Source organism: Rhodnius prolixus, unplaced genomic scaffold, assembly GCF_049639745.1.
Source record: "Rhodnius prolixus isolate KJV_2025 unplaced genomic scaffold, Rpr scaffold_10, whole genome shotgun sequence".
Lineage (NCBI taxonomy): Eukaryota > Metazoa > Arthropoda > Insecta > Hemiptera > Reduviidae > Rhodnius > Rhodnius prolixus.
The window spans coordinates 3,490,760-3,514,789 of record NW_027411615.1 but is presented as its reverse complement, the minus strand read 5'-3'; the positions used below and the strand labels follow the sequence as shown (position 1 = coordinate 3,514,789).

Sequence of the window (24,030 nt, the reverse complement as noted above, 5' to 3'; positions counted from 1 at the left end):
TAAGTAAATAAAAATCAGGATAAGTAAATAAAAAAATTGTAAAAGTTTTATACTAACAATAGCTATTTCCTTTTATAATAACTTTTATTTGATAACAAGAGAAAAGTAATTTTCACATACATATATTCATAATATTTAAAAGAAAATCTGTATTTAGGGGGTAGGGGAAAGTGGGATTTTCTGGTGGGATAAAAGGATAGTTCTATCCATATACACTGTACAATGGTTTTTTATTTATTCATTTTTTATATATTTTTTTAAATTTAGTATTGTCTTTTGATCTGCCCCGCATTTACATCGCGCCGTTCCAAAAATAACTTTTTGTTTATATACTTTACCATTTATTTATTTTTTGACCTATTTATTTTTTTAACAAAAATCTCCAATCGCCATCTTTAATACTGGTAATAAGAATTTTCTTATTTTTCTTCTTCTTCTTCTTCTTCACAATTTCTTAGTTTAATTTAGGGGAAAAGCTTTTTTTTCTTTTTTTTTTCTTTTCTTTTAAGTTTATTTTCTCCCTGGGTTATGTACAAGGATTTAGGATAGACGTTGAAATGGAAGCGGCCATATTAGAACACGGTCAGAGACGAGTTCCGTGTAAAGCGTGCAGTTTCCTAAGATTGGCCATAGTGGTTCTATCTTCTGGATCCAATCTTAGTGCTTCTCGATAGGATCTGGCCGCTTCACTAGCTTTTCCATTTAAATGTAACATAGCTCCTAAATTACTATGACTGCTTCCTTCCTGTAAACAGTAAACAAAATACAATTTTCATTTTAAATTATGTTATTTATAAATAATTTATTTATTAAACGCTCTATCCATATATTTTGTTGGGAGTTCAACCAATTTTTTTTTTATCTTAGTTTTCCATCTAATTCAAAACAGAGGGGCTTTTCCTTATCTATCTTACGCAATATTAGTCAATAGGAGCTGATCTTTGATGGAAAATGTCTCATCAAAGCTTTCCATTGAACCTGCAAGAAAGCTTTTATTTCGTTAAGCATCTAACCACTTGATGAAAAACAGCACCAAATTTCCTATCAAGGCAAAAATAAAATTACTTGTGAATTTCGATTTTTAGTTTTTCTTGGAAATATTTGTATTTATAAGGCGCCACGGTAGCCGAGCGGTTAGAGGCGAAACCTGCGAACCTAATATGTATTGCGGTGCTGGGTTCGATTCCCAGTTTATTCTTTTAGTGACTCATAAATCCAAACTTTGAATCAAAATTTGGACTCTCTAAGAATTTCCATTTACGAAATATTAGCACATTTTCCTTTGAGCATTTCTTGAGAAACCTTCGAAATGGAATATAAGCACGATCACAGTACTTCCAACAGTAATAGGAGTAATTGACCTTAAGGATTAATTAATCCTCAAAATAAAATTGTTTTAATTTAATTTTGAATATTGCAAACTTGATTGATAATAAAGAAACCAGTAATTTGGTTTCAGTTAGCCAAATGCTTGACATGGAAAACTAGCATAGTCATATAAGGTCCTGTGTTCTTGAATATAAAAACGACTATCACACGACCAAACAAAAGATAATGAAATAACAGGATACCTAAACCTTTTTAGTAGTACTTCTAAGCTGGACTTTACCTGAAACTCCCAATAATTAAATTATGTTTAAGTACCAGAGGATAACAGAAACACTTTTGTGATGGTACTATAAAAAAAAGTTAAAACCTTTGACGAAGGAATGTCGCCATTTAAAAGAAAATATTTTCAAATAAATAGTAAATTAGCTTTGAAGTTGATGCGGTGGGACCTTTTATACGAACAAATTAAGAAAATCCGACAGGAGAGGATGGAAAAAATTTAAACAATGCGAAAATGTTGAAGCTGTAGAACTTTCTTCGGTTGGCAATATTATTAATAATAAAATATGTATTATATAGTAAAGTAATTGCCTATTTTTTCAGGCGGGCTTTACGTCCAACTAGAAAATTAGGTGTCGTGGATGGAGGCGACTAGCAAACATACTTTACTGTAAATTTCTCATATTAAACATTAAATAAAATCCAAGGCCTAAGACCGGGAATCGAACCCACTAAACCAACAATACATCTTAGCTTTGCGGGTCTAGCCTATAACCGCCTAACATACTTTACTGTAAATTTCTCATATTAACCATTAAATAAAATCCAAGGCCTAAGACCGGGAATCGAACCCACTAAACCAACAATACATCTTAGCTTTGCGGGTCTAGCCTATAACCGCCTAACATACTTTACTATAAATTTCTTTTATTAACCATTAAATAAAATCCAAGGCCTAAGACCGGGAATCGAACCCACTAAACCAACAATACATCTTAGCTTTGCGGGTCTAGCCTATAACCGCCTAACATACTTTACTATAAATTTCTTTTATTAACCATTAAATAAAATCCAAGGCCTAAGACCGGGAATCGAACCCACTAAACCAACAATACATCTTAGCTTTGCGGGTCTAGCCTATAACCGCCTAACATACTTTACTATAAATTTCTTTTATTAACCATTAAATAAAATCCAAGGCCTAAGACCGGGAATCGAACCCACTAAACCAACAATACATCTTAGCTTTGCGGGTCTAGCCTATAACCGCCTAACATACTTTACTGTAAATTTCTCATATTAACCATTAAATAAAATCCAAGGCCTAAGACCGGGAATCGAACCCACTAAACCAACAATACATCTTAGCTTTGCGGGTCTAGCCTATAACCGCCTAACATACTTTACTATAAATTTCTTTTATTAACCATTAAATAAAATCCAAGGCCTAAGACCGGGAATCGAACCCACTAAACCAACAATACATCTTAGCTTTGCGGGTCTAGCCTATAACCGCCTAACATACTTTACTATAAATTTCTTTTATTAACCATTAAATAAAATCCAAGGCCTAAGACCGGGAATCGAACCCACTAAACCAACAATACATCGTAGCTTTGCGGGTCTAGCCTATAACCGCCTAACATACTTTACTGTAAATTTCTCATATTAACCATTAAATAAAATCCAAGGCCTAAGACCGGGAATCGAACCCACTAAACCAATAATACATCTTAGCTTTGCGGGTCTAGTATCTTAACCGCTCGGCTACCGATAATAATAATAATTTAAGGCGCATCTACAACTAAGATCATTAGCGCCCAGAGCCTTTTTTCAGTGCACTGCCGGCCTCCGGAGAGTGTTCTTTCGTTGCAGATAACACTGTCCATCACCGGATATTGGAGCTGTAGTAAAAACCACCAAGGAAGAGTAAATCTAAGGGCCAGCAGCTGGATTCAGAACCTGGGATCTCCGCGTTGGAATCCATTATTGGAATCCAGGCGCCTATAATAATATAAATTCTATTTAGAACGTACACACTGATTTCTTGTATCCCGCCCCACCAATTTAAGCAACTAAATGTTCATGAACAATAATTATGTAGTCGTCTACAATGTTGGTTGGTGTACGTCGTTGCAATAAAATGGTAGAACTGAAAACAGTATCAGTTCGTTTAGAACTTTATTAATGGATCCCACTTGGAAACAACCTAACATCCCACAATTTCCTGTTTTCTTTAATTAATTACGATGAACGCGGACATTCAGATAAGCACACAACATCCGTGGCAGAATTTATAAACACCATTTTTCGGATTCAAGGCACCACCTAAAAACAGATATTTCCGGAAGTAACACAAAATCAAGAGACTGCTTTGATCATAATACTTTCTCTTTCTACTTCGCTAAGAAACAGGAAGTAAGTTAAATCAGTAAATTAACAATAACAACAACCAAAAAAAACAAGTAAAGAATGTGGCAAAGATAACTTTAGAATAACAGATATTCCAGAATAATATTGAATAAATAAGTATAACATCCAAAAGAGCGTTATTATAACTAAACTGTGCTATTTTAAAAGTTTAATACTCAGTATGAGAGAAAGAGAAAACACTATACGCATTGTATGCGTGTGGAACTGAAAGAGAAAGTAATTGAGAAAGTGTGTCCCAGGAACACATGTTAAAAGCAAGTTTGTGGGTCTGTAATAGCTTTTGTAACTTTTAAAGAAGATTCCATTCTCTATTTTACATAAATATTAAGTTTATTCCATGTATATATATTCTTTATTCTGCTTCTCTCTCTTCAAACAGAATAAAATTAGGCTCCATTATAAAAACATACGTATAAATATTGTGAGAGATTGGGTAAATCTGTTCTTATCCTACAGAATCTTATCTCCTGTTCATATCTTAAAGGTGAATTATATATTTATTATTATATTATTTAAAAAGTGAAAGGTTAGTACATGACTTTTTTCAGTTTATCTATTTTTTACTTCATTATTTACGGTCAAAACAAGGTATTATAAGCAGCCAACGAAGCAGCGTTGCAATGATAAGCAATTCTTCAGTTTACAAATTAGTAATATTCGGGGTGTGGCTATTAAATAACAAGACTATTGCTGTAAAACATTTTATTTCAAATTTATACATATTTAGTTATTATCACCTTCAATATACACCCCTCCCCTATCTCTACAACGCTCCATGCGAATTTACCATTGTTCCGAAACAGTGCTGGAAGTCTTCTTCTGTGGGCTTCTGCATGACGCGTGCTGCTTTTTCTTTCGCAGCTTCAATAGACTGAAATCGTGTTCCTTTTAATGCAGATTTGATTTTGGGGGGAACAGATAAAAGTCATATGAGGCCAGGTCAGGCGAATAAGGCGGATGGCCTAAAACTGGGATGTTGTGCTTGGCTAGAGAAACGTCTTGACAGACAATGCAGTGGAAGCCGGCGCCGGTTGTCTTTATACGAGAGAGAGAGAACCCCGTGACTTGTTCTTCCACAAATCGGGTCGTTTTTTACCTTACTCTTTCACCAGAGTTGAGCAAGCACCTGACGGTAGTAATGTTGATCAATTATAATCGATATTTTCATTCGTTTTGGACGTGGAAGGGCGACCGGGGCGGTCATCATCTCCGACGTCTTCTCGGCCATCTTGGAAACGCTTGAACCACTCAAAATCTCGCGCACGTGATTAACATTCATCGCCATAAACTTCTCTTTTAGTAAAAGATAAGGTTCAGTAGCAGTTTTACCAAGTTTTGATGTGAAATTTCACGACAATTCGTTGCTCTACTACATGTGTAGTATCATGTTTTCGGCAAAACGGAACTAACACCTCTAGTACACAAACGACGGTTCCGGTCAGACAGATTTCTCTACAAACACGTGAGACGCTGCAATCGGAAGAGAAGGCTTTACGCTGCACAGCTGACAGGTCGTTAGGATTTGGCGCATGCATAGTTCTTCTGTAGCAGCATCAGTCTCGTTATTTAACAGCCACACCTAGTATTTATCACGATATTGTGGCGAATATTGTCAAAGCAAGGACATATAAGCTGCAGAAGAAGAGTCCATCGGCAGCTCAGATAACTCGATATGAAAAAGTGAGATGGACATGAAAATCATATGGCTCGTTCTGTCTTCTGTAGGGTTTAGGGTTTAATTCACAAAGTGTAGTCTAGGTGCCCAAAAAAAGGGGCTTACTGTAGAGTTGCTTTAAGAGCAAAAGAAAATCAGAGCTATTAAAAGTACTTCTAGCACTATCTAGCTGAGATTTATGCCTCTTAAAATATTTTATATCTTTTTTTATTTCTGACTCTCTTTCTAAAAATCTGTAGCCCTTCTTTGGCTCTGATCACAGTGATAATAAAAATATGTAATCACAGTTCCATGGACTAACCTTAACCAATCATAAATAGAAAGACTAAAAAAAAAAAAAAAGAAAGAAAAAGTTATTTAAAGTTTGATTACATTTGGTCTAAGGAGTACTGCTTTCCTATAAAAGAGTTCGGCCTCATGAAAGCGACCAGCGTGCCTAAGAGCTGTGGCCGCCCCCACAACTGACTCGTATTGGTCTGGTGCAAGTTCGGCCGCCTTCAGATACAGGCTGGCTGCTTCGCCGTGTCTTTCCAATTTGGCCAGAAATTGACCTGAAAAAGAATAAAAGTCCCAGGATTAAATTAAGTTATACAGGGAGTTTTAAAAGGATAGAGAGGGGAGAAAAACAATATGAAGGGCTCTGGGCTGAAATAAAACATTTATTAACATAGAAAATCGGTTAATACCTAAAAAACTCGTCAACGTGTCGAGGATTGCTGAAAAATTACAGCACTTTAAAAACACCAAGTCATAAATATGTCTAAAACTAACATAATAACCATCAACAGACAATAACATCAAAATCCTTGAAAAAGAACTTAAGTTAAGAGCGTAGTAAATTCTGTAAAAACTTCAGTTTAAAGTTGAGAATCTTATTTATCTTTAACCTCGCAGGCTTTATCTGAAGTAATCTGGTTATTCTAAATTTATTTTACCATTAGAATAGGGGCGAATGTTGGTGTGGCTTTGCAAGTGACAGAGATCACCAGTTCGAATCCCGTGTATTTATTACTTTTTATTAGTGAGAAAAATGGTTATAGTAAAGTTATAGTATGTGCGTCTGCCCCAATCCACGACACCTAATTGGTAGTTGGACATTAAACTCCCCGTCTGAGAAGGCGATTGGCGATTACATTTTTTTTTTAAAGTACAATAATAGTACATACAAATAGGCTTATCGCAGTAGTTGGATTTTTCGCAATTGTTTCAGGAATTGTTGGTTTGAGATGATGAGGTTAGCTGTGCAAAATTAAGAAAATGGTTGCAATTGAATAGGGAATATTAAGATCGTATTAAAGGATTCATTTACCCCTTGGTCCTGGGGTTAGAAATGAAAAAAAGGTAAAGTAATTGCCTGTTTTTTCAGGCGGACTTTACGTCCAACTACCCAATTAGGTGTAGTGGACTGAGGCGACTAGCAAACATACTTTACTGTAAATTTATTTTATTAACTATTAAATAAAATCCAGGGCTTAGACACCAGGAATCGAACCCATTAAACCAACAATACATATTAGCTTTGCAGGTCTCGCCCCTTTACCGCTAGACTACCGTGGCACCTCCTGGGATTAGAATAGGTCCACAGTACTTACCGCTTGTCGCAAGAGGCGACTAAAGGGACAGCTGTCCGCTGACCTTTCACCCTATTCTTCCTTATGTTTATCTCCCTCCTCCCTGTTTTACTTTAATCATTTCCTTACTATATCCTCCATGGGTTAAAGCGTTGTTGAACGGTAAGGGGTTTAACCCCTACAGAAAATCGTGGTCCTCCTGGGACTTATGACCCCTCCATGCGGAAAAAAAAAACTATTGTAACGGAACAGCCAAATAAAGAAGTAAGCCGGAGAGGGTCTTGAATAGCGGTTTTGTGAAGACAAAGACACTTTAAAGGACTTATATCCGAGGCTCAGGGCCCTTCTTGGGCTGTGATGGTCAAAGAGTAAGAATATAGGGTTCTTTGTTGACGTAAAAAAAAAGAGGAGCATTCATTATTCAAAGGAGGATTTTTGGATTAGAAAAGTTCGGTGCGTTTTATTTTGGTACTATTTACTCGAGCCAGAAGTCTAGTTTGGTAGATTTAGGTCCCTGAAAGCGACTTAGACTGGACGGATTGTGTTTTCAGTCCAGTTTATGGAATACAGGTCAATTAGCTGTCCAGATAAGAAGGTCAAAGTAGTGCATTAGCTTGAGGTTGGATATGGGAATTGAATCGCAGTTTCAAAGGGATTTGTTAAGTTCATACTCATGATTCCAATGATCCTCTAAGTCTGAAAATGCCCTTTAGGGATTATGTCTACATTAGGAGCCTTTATTGGTTCAGAATGATGACGTAAACTTAACTTTTTCACACTTCTTCAATCGTCTTTTTCTGATATAACACTCGCAGGATGGCATATTTTTTGGTGTAAAGACGCATTAAGCGATTTCTTAATTGTGTCTGAACAGCCAGTATATTTTCAAAAAAACTGCATGAAATATAACAATGGCTAAGAGAAAACAATTACGTAAAACTATAATTTAAAAAAAAAAAATCTATTTCAACTAAATTGAATGACGGATATAATCAACAAGTTTAAGTTTAAAAATTGATAAAAACAAGTGTGAAAGGAAGGGAATACAAAAAGGAAGAGGGAGAATAGAATGGGAATCGTCTAAAAGGTCCTGGGGAAGAGTATTTGTGGTCAAGAATCTAATTAGCTGTACAGGTGGGATCCCAACCATCATCCCAGAATGCGATCCCACGCAATATTACACAGCCGCTTATATATTTTATTTTGCTTTTTCCTCCCTGCTTTGCATCCCTGTCCAGTTCACCATATTTCCACCCTGGGTTCTTCCTTCTAAACGGCAGAAAAAAAGAGGTTCCAATTACATTGTACAATTTCCATCCACGTAATTCTTTTCATTTAATTTTTTACTGGCCCAATTTCTTTCTTAGCCCTATTTTTGTTTATTAGTTCCAATATTTTTTACTATTTATTAAAATATGCTAGTTACTGTTATCCATTCTCTTTATCACTCTATCTTTAAAAGTTAAATTTCACTTAAGGATAAAAGAATTATGGGAAGAAATTAGCACGCTGAAATTAAAAGTTTGTGGGTTCGAGCCTACTTGCACTATTTTTTCAGTAAGATGAAAAATTGCGTACATGACTATCAAAAAAGGGTTTTTTAAATTTCCTCCTCACAATAAGAGCAGTCCAGTTTATAAGCCACTTAACCCTTCACAAAACCCTTTGTACTATGTAAAGTCTTGACCACCACTTCATGAACTATTTACTCTAAACCATCCTCAGCAAGAAATTTCATTTGATGACATCTAAAACTCCCCTACTACTCTACAACACAGCAGATAAGTGATAGAAGTAAACCAGTCCCGTACGGGGGAAGTGGACTAGCCATTTCTTCAGGGATCTTGGCGTCCCTGCGGGTATATCCCTAGTCTAACAACACGAACAACACTACCCTAGCAGTCTGAATTACTCACAAATGAAACTGCAGACTTAATTATATGCACAATCTCGTGGGTTTAGCTAAACCGACAGGCAAACTCTAGCCCATCATTATATTTTAATAAAATATCTCACAAATAAATCTGCATGAAATTCCGAATCAAATGACACCTCATTCGTGAAAATCGGTTCGCGCGTTTAGGCGCTACGTTGTTTACAAAAAAGGTAACAAGAAGAAGAACAACAAGAAGAACAAGAACATTTTTTGAAAAAGCGGTTTTTGCTCATTTTCGGCAACTTTTTTCTCGAAACCTATTAGATCTGGGTTGTTGCAACAAAATTACAGTCATAAAGGAGGGTTTGCCCTATATTTTAAAGAAAATTTGGGAATTTTATCTTTTATAGAAAAAGAGAAAAAAATTGTCAAAGTTGTGTGTTTTTCAACGTTACGCTTTTTCGTGCAGTTTTTGACGATCAACCCTTATACAACTGTCCTACCGGACAGTTTTAATAGCAATACAATAAATAAATTGAACTAACTGAAAAGAAGCCAGAAAGAAATTTGTAGAAATAAGGTAAACCAAAGCTTTCTATTGGTTTTGCAAAAAGGCGTTGAAATTTAAAACTCCAGTTGTGTAGAAATACAAGTCGTTTAAATGCACCCATATTTTTTAGTATTAGAGTTTCTTCAATATTTGTCACTGAAAAAGTATTTTTAAGAAAAGGTGGAATAAGTGAGCTTAAGTTTCCCAAATTTTCTGTTAGTCAAGAATAAAATTATTTGACTTTTCGAATTTATAGGTCACAACATTTCATTTGTTTAAATTTTTTATTATTCAAGATTCTTAGCTGGTTAAAAAATCTTATTTTTTTGTTTTTTAATAGTTAATTCAAATAGGATGTCCTCAAACCTATTGATTTTCAGATAGTAGTAATTATAAATACATATTTGGACTTTAATACCGCTTCCGCATAAAAAGTTGTTAATGAACTTCCCTATTATTACAAATCTAATTGTTTACCCATCAATTTTACCACCCATACAGAGCGGAAATAGGAAATTGTCAATATCCTGACGAATCGTCAAAGTTTACTTCACTAAAATCTGAACATAACTATTTCCGATATTTCCTTACAGACCAAACTAATCTAATAAGCCATTTAAGTAATCTATTCCGGTTCCCATCCAGACACTTGAAACAGCAACAGCCTGATATGACCATGTTAGATTCCGAGAGTTTTTTTTTGTCCCAGCTGTGCTTCTTATCATGTATCTTGCGGATGAGTTGTTAGCAACATTTCTATAAATGTACATAAGGCCCTTATTTGTAACATTTACACATTTATTTGCACAAATTTTTAAAAGAAAGAAGACTATTGTACGGATTCCATTTCTTAAACCCTCAGGAACAAAATTTACCTCCTTAGAGCAAACCTCTCTGTTTAATAACAAGTAGAGGACTTTTAAAAATCTGTCCTTATCATCAAACTGTTCATTAAGTTAAGAGGCACTTTAAAAACATCCTATTATACCAAACCTTGGATGTTCTCGATGATAACAAGTGAATTATATTGGTAATATCAGGTAATTGTTAATTAGGTCATTAGATATTAAAGAAAAACTGAATTCAGGAAAAACTGTTAACCGTAAATTGTTAGTACCTTTTCTTTTTAGGGATGATGATACCCAGTGTAAATGCAGAGAAAATGCATAAAGGGTTTTTCTTTTTCTGTTATTCAATTTTTTTTTTCATGTTTTCCTTTTGGAAACTGGGTGCTTAAGTTGTTTAGTTGGTGGAGGTGTTAAAGTACCTGATAAGAGATAAACAGGCTGAATAGGCAAAAAAAAAGAAGAACATTTAGTAAAAGGGGTTGTAATGTGGCATGGAAAAGCGGGGGAGGAAAACTACCTCCTCACCATAAATAGGGAATGCGGGTGAAATGTCTACTGATAAGAAAATGGAAAATGTTTATAGCGGGAATTATTTCTTCCCTGCTGGGAAGGCGGTTCCTTGTTTAGATCTAAGGAACATTCCTTCTACAAAATACTTCAGTTTATTTATTTATTTAACTTTCCATTTTCACCTTTATCTTCTGATGTTTTCCAAAATTTTCTTCTGAGATAGGAAAATGAGATAGGAAATTTAAATTAAATCTTTCATAAACAAATTTAATTCAGGCAATTCTTTCCTGAATGTATGAATATATTACGTGGTGTGGCTATTAAATAAGAAACTGATGCTATAAAACATTTTATTTTAAATTTATAAATATTTAGTTATTATCACCTTCAATATACACCCCTCTCCTATCCCTAAAACGCTCCATGCGAATTTACCATTGTTCGAAACAGTGCTGGAAGTCTTTTTCTGTGAGCTCCTGCATGACGCATGCCACTTTTTCTTTCACAGCTTCAATAGACTGAAATCGTGTTCCTTTTAATGCAGATTTGACTTTGGAGAACAGACAAAAGTCACATGGGGGTCAGGTCAGGCGAATAAGGGGGATGGCCTAAAAATGGGATGTTTTACTTGGCTAGAAACGTCTTGCGACAGACAATGCAGTGTGAGCCGGCGCGTTGTCTTGATGGAGAACCTGTGTGACTTGTTCTTCCACAAATCGGGTCGTTTTTTTCCTTACTCTTTCACCAGAGTTGAGCAAGCACCTCACGGTAGTAATGTTGATCAATTATAATCGATATTTTCATTCGTTTTGGACGTGGAAGGGCGGCGACCTCGTATTGCTTTTAAAATTACAATATTTACAATGGTTACAGTGTTCTTTATTTTCTAAATCTGTCAATTTTAATTTAGACTCTAAAGATATTATGTAAGAATAATCAAAGACAAATATGAAAATTCTACTTTTTTTGAAATTGAAATTTATTGAAAGGTGTCTTAGCGTAATCTAGGCGAGAAACAGGAACTCTTCATGCCCAACTTTCTCCTTTTTTTTATCCCCGAAATAGGGTTGGTGTTGCGTGGAGTTATCAAGAGACTTGTTTTTTTTGGATGAATAAGTTTTAAGTCTAAGAAAAGGTCCTAAATTTGAGGGACGCTGAAGAGCAGAGCATTAGGGAATGATTATCCCTTATTGCAGACTCCTCGTAGTTCTCTGTACTTTTCTAGAAAGCTTGGGTAAATACTAGGAATCCAGAGGAGGATATAATGACCAGTGGATCTTATCTGAAGGAAGGTTACTGCACCAGTAAGTAGTGTTACCTGGAAACGTTCGGTTTCCAGTTCTTCCTTGATGCTAGGAGTTAGGGCCTGAATGACGGCTCCTTAATCTCTACAGAACTTTGCTCCCATATCTCCCTCGGGCCGGGATGACCGGGAACTCTAGAAATGGGTTATTCTAACATTTAGAAGTGGGTTACTCCATTATTCTCGGCTCAGCCGCCCTTTCTGGAGCCTGAAATGTATCTTCCATTACTTTTTTGACTGAAGATGGACACTAGTGCCTTACTTAAACTGTTGTTTCTGTGTTTTCACATTGTATGAATGAGTGTGAATAGAGTAGTTTTTTTTAAAAAGGATTAGATTATTTTAAGAGTATAGGAGTACTCCAGATCCCTCAATTTTAGGATTAGAACAGATTGCAGAAGAAGCAGTACCATTAGAATCTCTGCACCAATTTCTGCATATAGCCTCCAAATAATCAATGAAAATGATACCAAGCTCTACCTTACAACCACATCTTGGTTAAACAGGTAGAATTACAATAAGACGGCTCCACCAAGAGTAATTCCTGTCATCAGGAGCGATGGCCTAAGACAGGAAATATAAAACCAATACCATCACCTGGCGGCGCTCCACCTAGCTGGACAAGATATAGTATCCGAAGCCTAACACGTGGAAGATCATAGAGCCATCCTATAGTTGGTGAGGACCCTGTTCTAGGATTAGGAAAACCGATGACCACACTTGTCAATGCGCCACCCCAAATAAATTCAAATTATTATTAATTCTTTCTGTTTGCTGTTTCTTCAGTCTTTTTAAATCTTTAAGTCGTAAATATACTTTTATTGTGCACACCATTTTCTGAGAAGTATCAGCGCTCTCTACTGCCATAAAAATTTTCATCTTTTTTCATTTTTCCTAAGAATTTTCCACCCATATAAACTGTCTAAAACAAAGTTTCCATACGTGAAAGTTGTTTTGAGGTGTAAAATAACTTTCTACAGAGCTTTAACTACTTACATCTTTGAAGACCTACAAACAACTCGCTAATATCAAAGTTTTCATGTCTTAAGGCAGTCTATTCCTAGTTATAGGCACTGTAATATGTCTTTTTAAATTTTTTTTCCCCCTGAAGGAATCTAAAAACATTTTTTTATTAATATTTTATTAAATAAAATATTCCATTTTCTCTTTAAGGAAGCGTAAAGTAATAAACAGTTTTATGGACTTCAAATAAAGAAAACACCGTTTACCGTTGTAAAACTTGAACAAAAAATTGGCATAACAGATCGATAGTTTTAAATTTAAATAAATAGAAAAATAAGACCTTTAAAACTACAGTTAACAAAGCGAGGAAACAGTCTAGTGCTAATTTTAAACAAGCAAAATAGTTCACATTATAGTAACTTTTCTGAAAGTTGAAAAATGTGGCTAAGTTCATAGTTTTGGGTAGTATCTTACGATTTTATCCTGTCGTAGCAGGCATGTTTATCGCATCTCTGATCGGTATCTGATTTTCTTTCACCGTCAGAGGTAAGTTAATCAGTTTGATGTAGAGATTTTGGGCTTCACATATTTCGTTTCCATTTCGCACTAAACTTGTTGACTCTAGTCAACAACTGACTCTAGTGTAATGCTAGATGGGAATACAAGAAAAAGTCGAACCGGACAGCAAGCTGTAAGAAGTTCACAGAGAAGAGAAAATCTAAGAGACAGCTGGACTCGAATCCGGGATCTCCGTGCAGGAATCCAGTACTCGCTAATCACGTAGCTAATTCCTCCTCTTATAGATTGTTATCGTAAAAGATTTTTACGTTTAGTTAATCAATTTAAATGTCTAGTAAGGTTTAACCCTTGTTATAAGATTTATTGTTTCTGTGAGCAATTATTTCATATTTCAATTTATTGCATGAAAATTATGGGTGCCAGTATAGTGTGGGATATCCCCGTAGGGAGAAGTGGATTAGCCACTTCTTCAGGGTACTTGGCGTCCCTGCGGGTATACCAGCCTAACAACATGAGCATGAGCAACATATACTGTTACACCTTAATAATTTACACAATACATATTAGGGCATAGTCATCTGTACAAGGTATTAGCTCGGAAAACCGTTGTGCAGATTGTGTCAGAATGAGGAGGAAGACGGCCTCTCACTGGCTGGAGTGACAGCGCTATGAAACCTCTGGGAACTTTGGGACCAAAGGAGATGGTAGCGCAAAAAGAACTAGTCGGGAAGGTCCTCCACCTCTTTAGTAGGGGAGGTTTCGTCTACTAGATCCAAAGGGGAAATAAGCCTGTTTTGGCTGCGGGGCCTTGGGGCATAGGTCCCATCCCGAGAATCTAATCTAATCTAGGTAGGATACCCGCTGGGATGGTAAGATTGTAGAAGTGGCTAGTCCAGTTCTCTTGTTAGAGATTATTATATTTACTACAATACCACTAAAAGTGGAAGCACAGCGATCGCTTCAAGTTTCCCTGTTTAGACTTTTCACCGAAAATTTTCCATTTTGAGGTACCCTGGGACGAACAAAGAAAACAAGAAAATGATTTTCGGGCGAACACTAGCTCAAAACTAAAGTTTAAAGTAGGCGCAGGATTTTTCATTCCGATTGAAAAACCCTTCTTCATTTTAATGTGCAATATACTGTTATACTAAAGAAATCAAGGTAGCCGAGCGGTTAGTGGCGAGACCCGCAAAGCTAATATGTATTGTGGTACTGGGTTCGGTTCTCGGGGTCTAGGCCTTGGATTTTATTTAATGGTTAATAAAAGGAATTTGTAGTAAAGTATGTTTGCTAGTCGCCTCCGTCCATGGCACCTAATTCGGTAGTTGGATGTAAAGCATGCCTGTAACAATAGGCAATTTCTTTACTGTACTGTTATACTAACAGTAACTTCATTTTAGTAAGAATAAGTTTTTCAGACATACAATTTTCGAAGACAATGTACGAAATAGATGGTTAACCTTGAATAATGTAGTTAACCAAAGTCATGCGAGTGTGCAGCTAGTGATTATCATTGTCTAAATGATATTTATTGTGCGAGAGAGACAGAAAGAGAGAGGCGGTGAAATAGTTTGTGGAAGTACCAGTGGTTTCCGTGTATAAACAGAGGAACTGATTATGGATTAGCGTGTAGAGGGGAGTGCAGGTTAGAGGAAGCTCGCCTGAGTGGCCATTTACCACACCCCCAGGCAGTTCCGGTGGCCCACTTCACAGTTAGTGTTTATCTCGTATTCACGGTTGGCGACCTAAATTGTGGCTCACTGATAAGATTATCACCTCCTGAAACCAGGTTTCCTCCCTCATCAACAACCACCCCTGGAATAGTTTTGGCGCTGCCAGGGGAAGGCGGATGTATACACTGAGTCCCCTATAGATTACCACCTCGTAGTTTTCATTATTTCCGCTTTGTCAGTTGTACCAACCAAATTTTAATGATAAATAAATAAATGCTCTGCCATTTTCCTAACTTTCTGTTTGCTTTATGATAATGTCCAGTTGGTACCCCCTTATTTAAGTTTCAGCCGGTTTGCCTTCTCCCAGAAAGCTTTCCTTCACCACCCCTCTCTATCGCTCCTATTTACTCTCTCTCTCTTTGACCCAGGCTTCCTAACAGGACTAAATTAATGGCGGCTCTTTAATTTGTTTCTCCCCTTAATCAGCACTCTTTGAAGCGGTGTGTTTTAATATTATAAAAGTGGCGTGTATTTCTGGTGAAGAACTCTTTGTACAGTCTGTAAAAAAATACAAACTTTGTTAATATGAGCGGTGAAGATGTAAATGGTACGTGAAGAGCAGGAGGAGAGAAACTACCCAGCGGTAACACTCTCTACAGGATATTGATGAAGGCGATGTTCTTCCGTTTAGAATAAGGTTACTAGACGTCCCCATTTCCCGGGGGGACAGTCCCCGAATTCGTACTTCTGTCCCCGATTGAAAAGTGTCTCCAGAATGTCCCCATCACTAACTTTCCTATGTCGTCCATGAATTTGCTACAAAACTTAGTTCAAGGGATGACATATGACAAAAAATACATTCATCAAAAAAATACTTGTTACTTTAATTGTGTCAGAACAAGAATATTATGTTTTATCAAGTATTAATAATTATATTTATAGTGTATAATAATAGTAGTATTGAATTTACTATTGAGAAACTTGACTCTTCTCAGTGGACGACAACAGTAACGATACAATCATCTGTATACATGGAACTGCCAGGTGTCCCCTGGATTTCATGAAAAAAATCTGGTAACCTTACTTTAGAATGGCAGTTAACGAGATGCCCAGAAAGGTAATGAAGTAAAATGTGCAGCGCACAAGAAGAGTAGGTCGCCCTCTAGGTTACGGTGGGGGGCTGATGTTGTTATCGAGGACTCCAAGAACATGCTGAACACACGCAATTGGAAAGCTGCTGCATTAAATAGAGAGGACTGGCGGAAGCGGATCGAGGAGGCCAAGGTCCATTGATTGGCTGTCTAGCCGAGCAAGAAGAAGAAGATGAGCTTCAGACCTCAAGGAAGTCTTGAGGCCACTGGTGATTCAGTCGATTCAGCGAGAGACTCAACGAAAGGATAGCAGTATGGATCTTGCGAATATTTCGTCTTGACAGGTTGTTGTACGAATGGGATGCTGAGGTCTTTGTAAGAGTACAGTTCCAATTTAGGTGGGTACAGCTAAACCCCACAGCTCTAGTACTTCTTAAGTCCACGTAGATTGGAAGATAGTATTGTATATTATGCGTTTGAGTTCTACAGAGCGTTCTAGCATTCAGCTAGCTTAAGGATTCAGGCAAATTAGTTGAGTGAACTGGACTGGCTGCTAAGCCAACAAATCACACGGCTGAAATGTCATAATTAGCTTAAAGGGCGAGTAAGACATCATGCCGAACCGAATCTCTACGTAGTTAAGACAGGCCAGAACCTCTTTCCAAAGCACCAGAGGCGAAGTTGCTATTATATAAACCAGCTTCGATTAATAATCTGCCGAAATCAACATATTTGAATTAAGTCCTAAGTCTTAAGAAATCATTAAGTTACCACCATCAACTCCTAGCGCTCCCAACTTAAGACGCCATTAGAAGAAGTTTAAGTACCTTGTTACATGCTACCTTACAGTAGTTCAAATCGCGCTCGACGTTTATCTTAGCCAAGTAATTTGTTTAAAACACAGTATTGTGTGTTTAAAGACGAAGCAATGTTCTTATTTGGAAAAACACCACAAAAATTATAGCTGCACAACCACAACTGCGATTCTCCGGGATCACAGACAACAGTTTTATAAAAATACTTTTTCTCACTCAAGAGATATCAAAACGTGCACTTTCTGATGAAAATTTAAATTCAAAAATCTGCACAAATGTAATTTATCTTCTTTATAGAGATTAGATAAAGTAAAAAGCAAGGAACAATGTAATGTAGTTTTATGCATTAAGGCTAGAAATCTATATAGATCTGTATGATGACAAAGAATGTACTAGACTAGGCAAAACACATGTCAATAAATAGGGAAATATGACACCCAAGTGTCAGTAATTATACTTGAGTAACAACGCGTAAATTTCACCCAATACAGATTTAGTTTTGCGTATCCAATGACGTAGATAGCCGCGTAGTTTAAACTACTGTTTTTAGCTTGGTGTCTGGCGCCTGTATATGATGATGGTAGCAAACCCATGATGGGTACGCGATATTATACCCACTCTGTTCAATAGTAGACAGACACACGTGCGAAAACGTCCAACTGCTGTTGATCACTTGGTCCATTCTTGCACACATAGTTAAACCTCGGGTTTCGTTGTTTGAATATCCAACAAATTCAATGGATATTGGGTAGAGATTCCCTATTATTGGGCTCCATTCAATGCCTACACCATCTACATCCTGATGGCGAGAGGAAGAGAAGTACAAATTTAATTATTGATGACTTGTCGATGGCTTGGGTACCCAGAGCCAAACAATGGCTCCCTCTAGCCCCGACTAACTCTTACAATGAAAACACCGTGTAATTATTACTTAAAATGTTAGTAGTTTTTGTTTTTTTACTTTTATCTCTCCTTTTATCTCTCCTTTTGTCTCATCCTTTTGTCTCATCCTTTTACAAAATAACTTATTTAATTAAAACTTTTACTTTTTTAAAATATTTTATTTTATTTTATTTTATTTTTTTTTTTTAACCGCTTCATTTTTTATTTCCCTTTTTTTGTGGAGGTGGTGGATGGAAATATATTTTATTTTTTAGACAACAATCCAGTCTTATTCACCAGAAAAGTGAAAACTCTTTTGTGAAAAACAATTTTGTACTTTAAAATTTTCCAACAGGGAAGAAAGTTTATTGCCTACTTCAGTAATAATGTTTTCCTTATTTGCTTGCCAAGGTTTCGGACTTAGGGACTAAGCCACCTTCAAGGCTTATGCTTATTAACAATAATAATTTTTTGTTTTTTCATAATGAACATAGAATATTATGAAAGAACATCTTAAAACCGAACGCGAGTTATATCGCTGATATTGCTGATAAGACCACTACCCACACATTTCCTGATCATAACTTATATAAATCCCAAGCTCCCCACTTTAGTAGTTAGTTGCTACCCTGACATTGTCCTGTATACGAGGGTCGTTTGAAAAGTCCGTGCAAAAATAAAAACTACTTAATTTTTTGGGGTAAACCTTTTTTATTTTTCAACATCTTCTCCTTTTAGGCTTATACACTTCGTCCAACGCTGCTCTAGTTTGTTGATCCCTTCCGAATAATAGGATTTGTCCAAGTCTGAAAAATAGCCATTCGTTTCTGTAATCACCTCCTCGTTTGAATAAAATCTTTTTCCCGCCAGCCATTTCTTCATATTGGGGAACAAATAGTAGTCCGAGGGAGCCAAGTCTGGCGTATAGGGGGGATGTGAAACGAGTTGGAACCCTATTTCCATTAATTTTGCGACCACAACTGCTGAGGAGTGAGCTGGTGCGTTGTCGTGATGGAAAAGGACTTTTTTGTGGGCCAATCGTGGGCGTTTTTCTTGCAGCTCGGTTTTCAAACGGTCCAATAACGATGAATAATATGCATCTGTAATAGTTTTACCCTTTTCCAGATAGTCGATGAGGATTATTCCTTGCGAATCCCAAAAGACAGTCGCCATAATCTTTCCGGCCGAAGGAACGGTCTTCGCCCTTTTTTTGGCGCAGATTCCCCCCTTGGTAACCCATTGTTTAGATTGTTCTTTGGTCTCAGGAGTGTAGTGATGTATCCATGTTTCATCCACAGTGACGAAATGACGTTTAAAGTCCTGCGGATTCTTCTGGAACAGCTGCAAACCGTTCTTGCAACACTTCACACGATTTCGTTTTTGGTCAAGCGTGAGCAATCGCGGCACCCATCTTGCGGATAGCTTTGTCATGTCCAAATGTTGATGCAAAATATTATGTACCGATTCATTCGAGATGCCCACAGCACTAGCAATCTCACGCACCTTCACTCTTCTGTCATCCATAACCATATCATGGATTTTATCAATGATTTCTGGAATAGTAACCTCAACAGGGCGTCCAGAACGTTCAGCGTCACTTGTGCCCATATGGCCACTCCGAAAATTTTGAAACCACTAATAAACTGTTCTAATCGAAGGTGCAGAGTCACCATAATGTTTATCAAGCTTCTCTTTAGTCTCCTGAGGCGTTTTGCCTTTCATAAAGTAGTGTTTAATCAACACACGAAATTCTTTTTCGTCCATTTTTTGAAAATCACTCGACTTCCTCGATTCAAACGAATGCCAAACACAAAGAAATAGACCGATCTGGCTGAAACTTGGTGTGTGTTCTTCCAAGAGATGCTACTAACTAAACATAACCTCGATACGCGCCAGTGGTGCTATCTCTCTGACTTTGCACGGACTTTTCAAAAGACCCTAGTACAATTATTATAACTGTAAGCCAGTCTTTTCAGTGAAGTTCAAGTGATGTGTAATATTGTACTCTCATTATTATAATACATGCTTGTAAGTTGAGAATAAAGAAATGTATTTTTAAAAATTCAATTCCCGCTTACAAACATATAACTCGCGCTTAGTGTTTAGCTCAGTTAGGTCGCAGAAGACATGCCAGCTTTTGATGTTAACTACAATAACTGACACTACTACATTGTTCACTGAGAGGAGAAGTTAACCTAGAGTTAACACACCTTAACTACTCTCTACAGAAGAGAGAAAATCGCGAGGCCACCACTGGTGTGCTTTAATCGCTAAGGGAGGATGATCTTGATGATAGATGGCGGACAAGATGATTGGAATGAGACTGTTAAATTCTAATCCAAGTTTTTGTAGCGAGTTCGAGCAACATGATTTAACTAAAGAAATTGCTAACTCTTAAGTGTATGGTTGAATTTTTAACTCATAAAATGAAGCTGTTAACGATAGTGCGGAGAAATTTCGACTAAAGAGATTGAAGTTTTTGAAGAATGGAACTCCACAGTTCAAACTAGGTGGGTTTTAGCATAGAAATGTACAACAGGCGTTTGTTATTTATTTAGTGAAAGAATAGATTGTTGACCTAGAAGTCTTTTAAGTGGTCGATAAACTCCTGGTAACTTCAATTCGTTTAAGTCGCATGTGCGCGGGTTCCAAGTCAAACTGATTGTAAAAAAAAAAATACTATAATTGTTATTAAGCGTAAGCCCTGAAGTTGACCTAGTCCCTAGGGCCGAAAGCTTGGCGAACAAATAAATAAAACAATATTAATGAAATAGGTAAAACAATCTTTCTTCTTTTTAGATTAATGAATGAATGAAAAAACTATAAAAAATAATATACAGGGTGAACCAGTAAGTATTGTCCATAGGCCTACTGTGTGAAGTACATCTACGTAAAGTGGAGTTCAATGACGTATTGGCCAACTTCATATTTTCCACTATTCTTGGGTGACGTCACTTTAAAGTTTTTTTCTAAAATCATTACTTTTTTCCAATAAAAATGTTATAAGTTTTAGTCCGAATTCGATTCTGATGACACGGTTAGAAAGACAGATAAATTTTCTAAAAATTGACACCATTTCAAAGCATAAGTTATTCTCCAAACAGCCTCAATCTCTCTCCGAATCCTGGAAAAATAAAAGTAATCGAAATTTTTAAGAAAACTCATTAGGCCCTCACGTGATCATTATCAGACCTAGGTGCTGGCACTTTTTATGTAAAAGTTTCCTTGTTTAATGGGCTTTCAAACGGTATATCATTTTCCAGGATTCTTTTTATCTTCGTATGAGAAATTACGTTTGTTTTGCAAGAAAACGTGTTCACGAGCACTCAACAATGTTATGGTAGAATAGAAAATTTTGAAACCAAGTCTAACAGATAAGGGAAGTTTATTTGTAAGGCACCTAGTTGTATTGGTTAATACCTAATTCAGATTATAAAGATTATCTGTTAGAGGGTTCAAAGGGTTGTTAAGGCTTATTCATATTTTTTTCTTTTTAACAGTGCAGTTAGGTGTGAAATTGTAATTTGGAGTAAATACAAACTATATGAATTTTTTTTTTTTATAAAAATAGTACTTGTTTAAAATATTTCCTAACATTTTCTCAAATATTTCAGAGTTAAGATTTTTTTTTTTAGTGCAATTTGTAACCTTTGACTTCCTTATTTAAAGACATCCCACTTTAAAATTGACTACTGGTCCCATCTAAAAGAGTTTTCAATGAATTAAACAACTTGATAAACTAACGCTGATGAGTGCCCGTGAACACATTTTCTTGCAAAATAAACGTAATTTCTCATACGAAGATAAAAGGAATCCTGGAAAATGATATACCGCCTTAGAAAGCCCATTAAACAAGGAAACTTTTATAAAAAGTGACAGCACCTAGGTCTGATAATGATCACGTGAGGGCCTAATGAGTTTTCTTAAAAATTTCGATTACTTTTATTTTTCCAGGATTCGGAGAGAGATTGAGGCTGTTTGGAGAATAACCTATGCTTCGAAATAGTATCAATTTTTAGAAAATTTATCTGTCTTTCTAACCGTGTCATCAGAATCGAATTCGGACTAAAACTTTCTGAGTAATAACATTTTTATTGGAAAAAAGTAATGATTTTAGAACAAAAAATTAAAGTGACATCACTCAAGAACAGAGGAAAATATGAAGTTGGCCAATATGTCATTGAACTCCACTTTAGATGTACTACACACAGTAGGCCTATGGACAATACTTACTGGTTCACCCTGTATAATTCATAATTTTCAATCAAACTGACAGATTTTGGCCATGCTTTTTAACATGGTTATAAATCATGCTCTCTAGGTTAGGCAAGATAAACCAAAGCGTACTTAATAAAACAGATTCAACAAAGTTACAAAGATTACAAAGATTTAGGTCCTAATCCGTCGGAGTATAAATTATGAAAGAAGAGTTTTCGTCAAAGGCCCGATAATCTTTTTGTATAAATAGTATTTACTTTCTCTTACTCAAGTAAGAGAATTTTATAACAGTAGAAGTTTTAACGAATCAGAGGACATTTTGAAAAACAGATATTTCCGGTAAAAATCCGAGTATCAAAAGTATGACGTCATGGCCAATACTTTTCTCATGCATTATATGGTGAGGGAAAATAGAAAATTATAAATCACTAAATTGTCAAGGAGGGAGCGCCCCTACTAGCTGTCATGGCTTGTAATAAATAATTGTATTTTAATTTTATTAATATAGTGACAAATTATTTTTACTAACAGCTGAGAGGTAAATGACGATGGGAAGGTACATTATTCGAGAGTAAGATAAATTATGATTGATGATAATAAATAATACATGTACTACCTTTTTTAAAAACATGCTATTTATGCGACAGTGTTGTCAATGTTAACAAATTAAATAGGTATAAAATTATCGTACTTTTACTTAGAATACGTTCGCTAATTTCTTCCTTAATATATACTTCAAACCTACATCAAAATTTTGTAATAACAAATTAATTTCAATTTTCCAAGCAGTCACACTTTACATAATTAAAATTTTCAGTGTAAAAAAAATATATATATATATATTACAGTTTAATGGAAAGGATGACGTTATAGCTTTCCCAAAATCACTCTATGTAATTCTGAGAAAAGTCCACCCGTAGGAGGGAAGTGGACAAGCCACTTCTTCAGGGATCTTTGGCGTCCCTGCGGGGTAACCCCAGCCTAACACTGACACTCCAAATGTACACGCAATGTACATAAAACCCAGCAGAGATAGACTTTACGTACAACTTTAGTGTTTGGGTTTAAAAACCTCTTAAGCAAAACTTATGCTCATTTTCAAATTCATATAAGTATATTTATTACTTCACAGACGCCTTTATCTTATGCATGTTTGCTAAACTTTATGGAGCCAAAATCTAATTTTTAGATGGATTATAATCGCTTCTTTTACAATCTAATCTTCTCTACCAACAGACAGAAAGATGGCCACACATGCGCTCTCAGTGAGGGCTAGAGAGGGACATACAGAAAGGGAGAATTATTCAGTCTTTTACTCAGTAAGTCAAAGTTTAACAAATCATTTAGCGCCTGCAATAACATCCCAGAAAATTGAGTAAAGATAGGGGATCCCAACAAACAGGCTAACTCAGTGTACAAGATTATCTGCTCCAAATAGAGCACCAGATACACTGGACAGAAACACTTGGATAATATAGAATGAAATATTAGAAGAGAGAATGCAGCTTTAGCATTCCAATATACAGAACTCAATATCAATCATTCGTTCAAATATATATAAGTTAGTAATCCTGTAAATATATTTTCACATTGTCAAAGAACCTGTCTCAATTAATTAAAGAACTGATAAAAATAACAAATCAAATACATAAGAAAATAATGAAACCACTCTGTATGGAAGGCAGTGGCAACATGGCGAGATTACAGTCAGCTGACTGTAACCACAACAGTGTATAACCTAACCACGGAACAATGTAAAGATGTTGAGGAAACT

The 24,030-nt window shown here is 36.1% G+C and overlaps 1 protein-coding gene across 2 annotated transcripts in view; it reads right to left on the bottom strand.

Annotated features, from left to right (window-relative positions):
- Positions 1-414: 414 nt before the first annotated feature.
- The window catches only part of Tmtc2 (Transmembrane O-mannosyltransferase targeting cadherins 2), a 549,780-nt gene continuing 526,164 nt past the window's right edge, over positions 415-24,030 (bottom strand). For both annotated transcript variants that reach the window (XM_074133413.1, XM_074133412.1), the window contains 2 exons: positions 5,810-5,988; positions 415-745 (listed from right to left, as the gene is read on the bottom strand). In XM_074133413.1, coding sequence (XP_073989514.1) covers positions 584-745; positions 5,810-5,988 — 341 coding nt within the window. In that variant the 3' untranslated portion in view covers positions 415-583. The remainder of the gene's footprint in view (positions 746-5,809; positions 5,989-24,030) is intronic.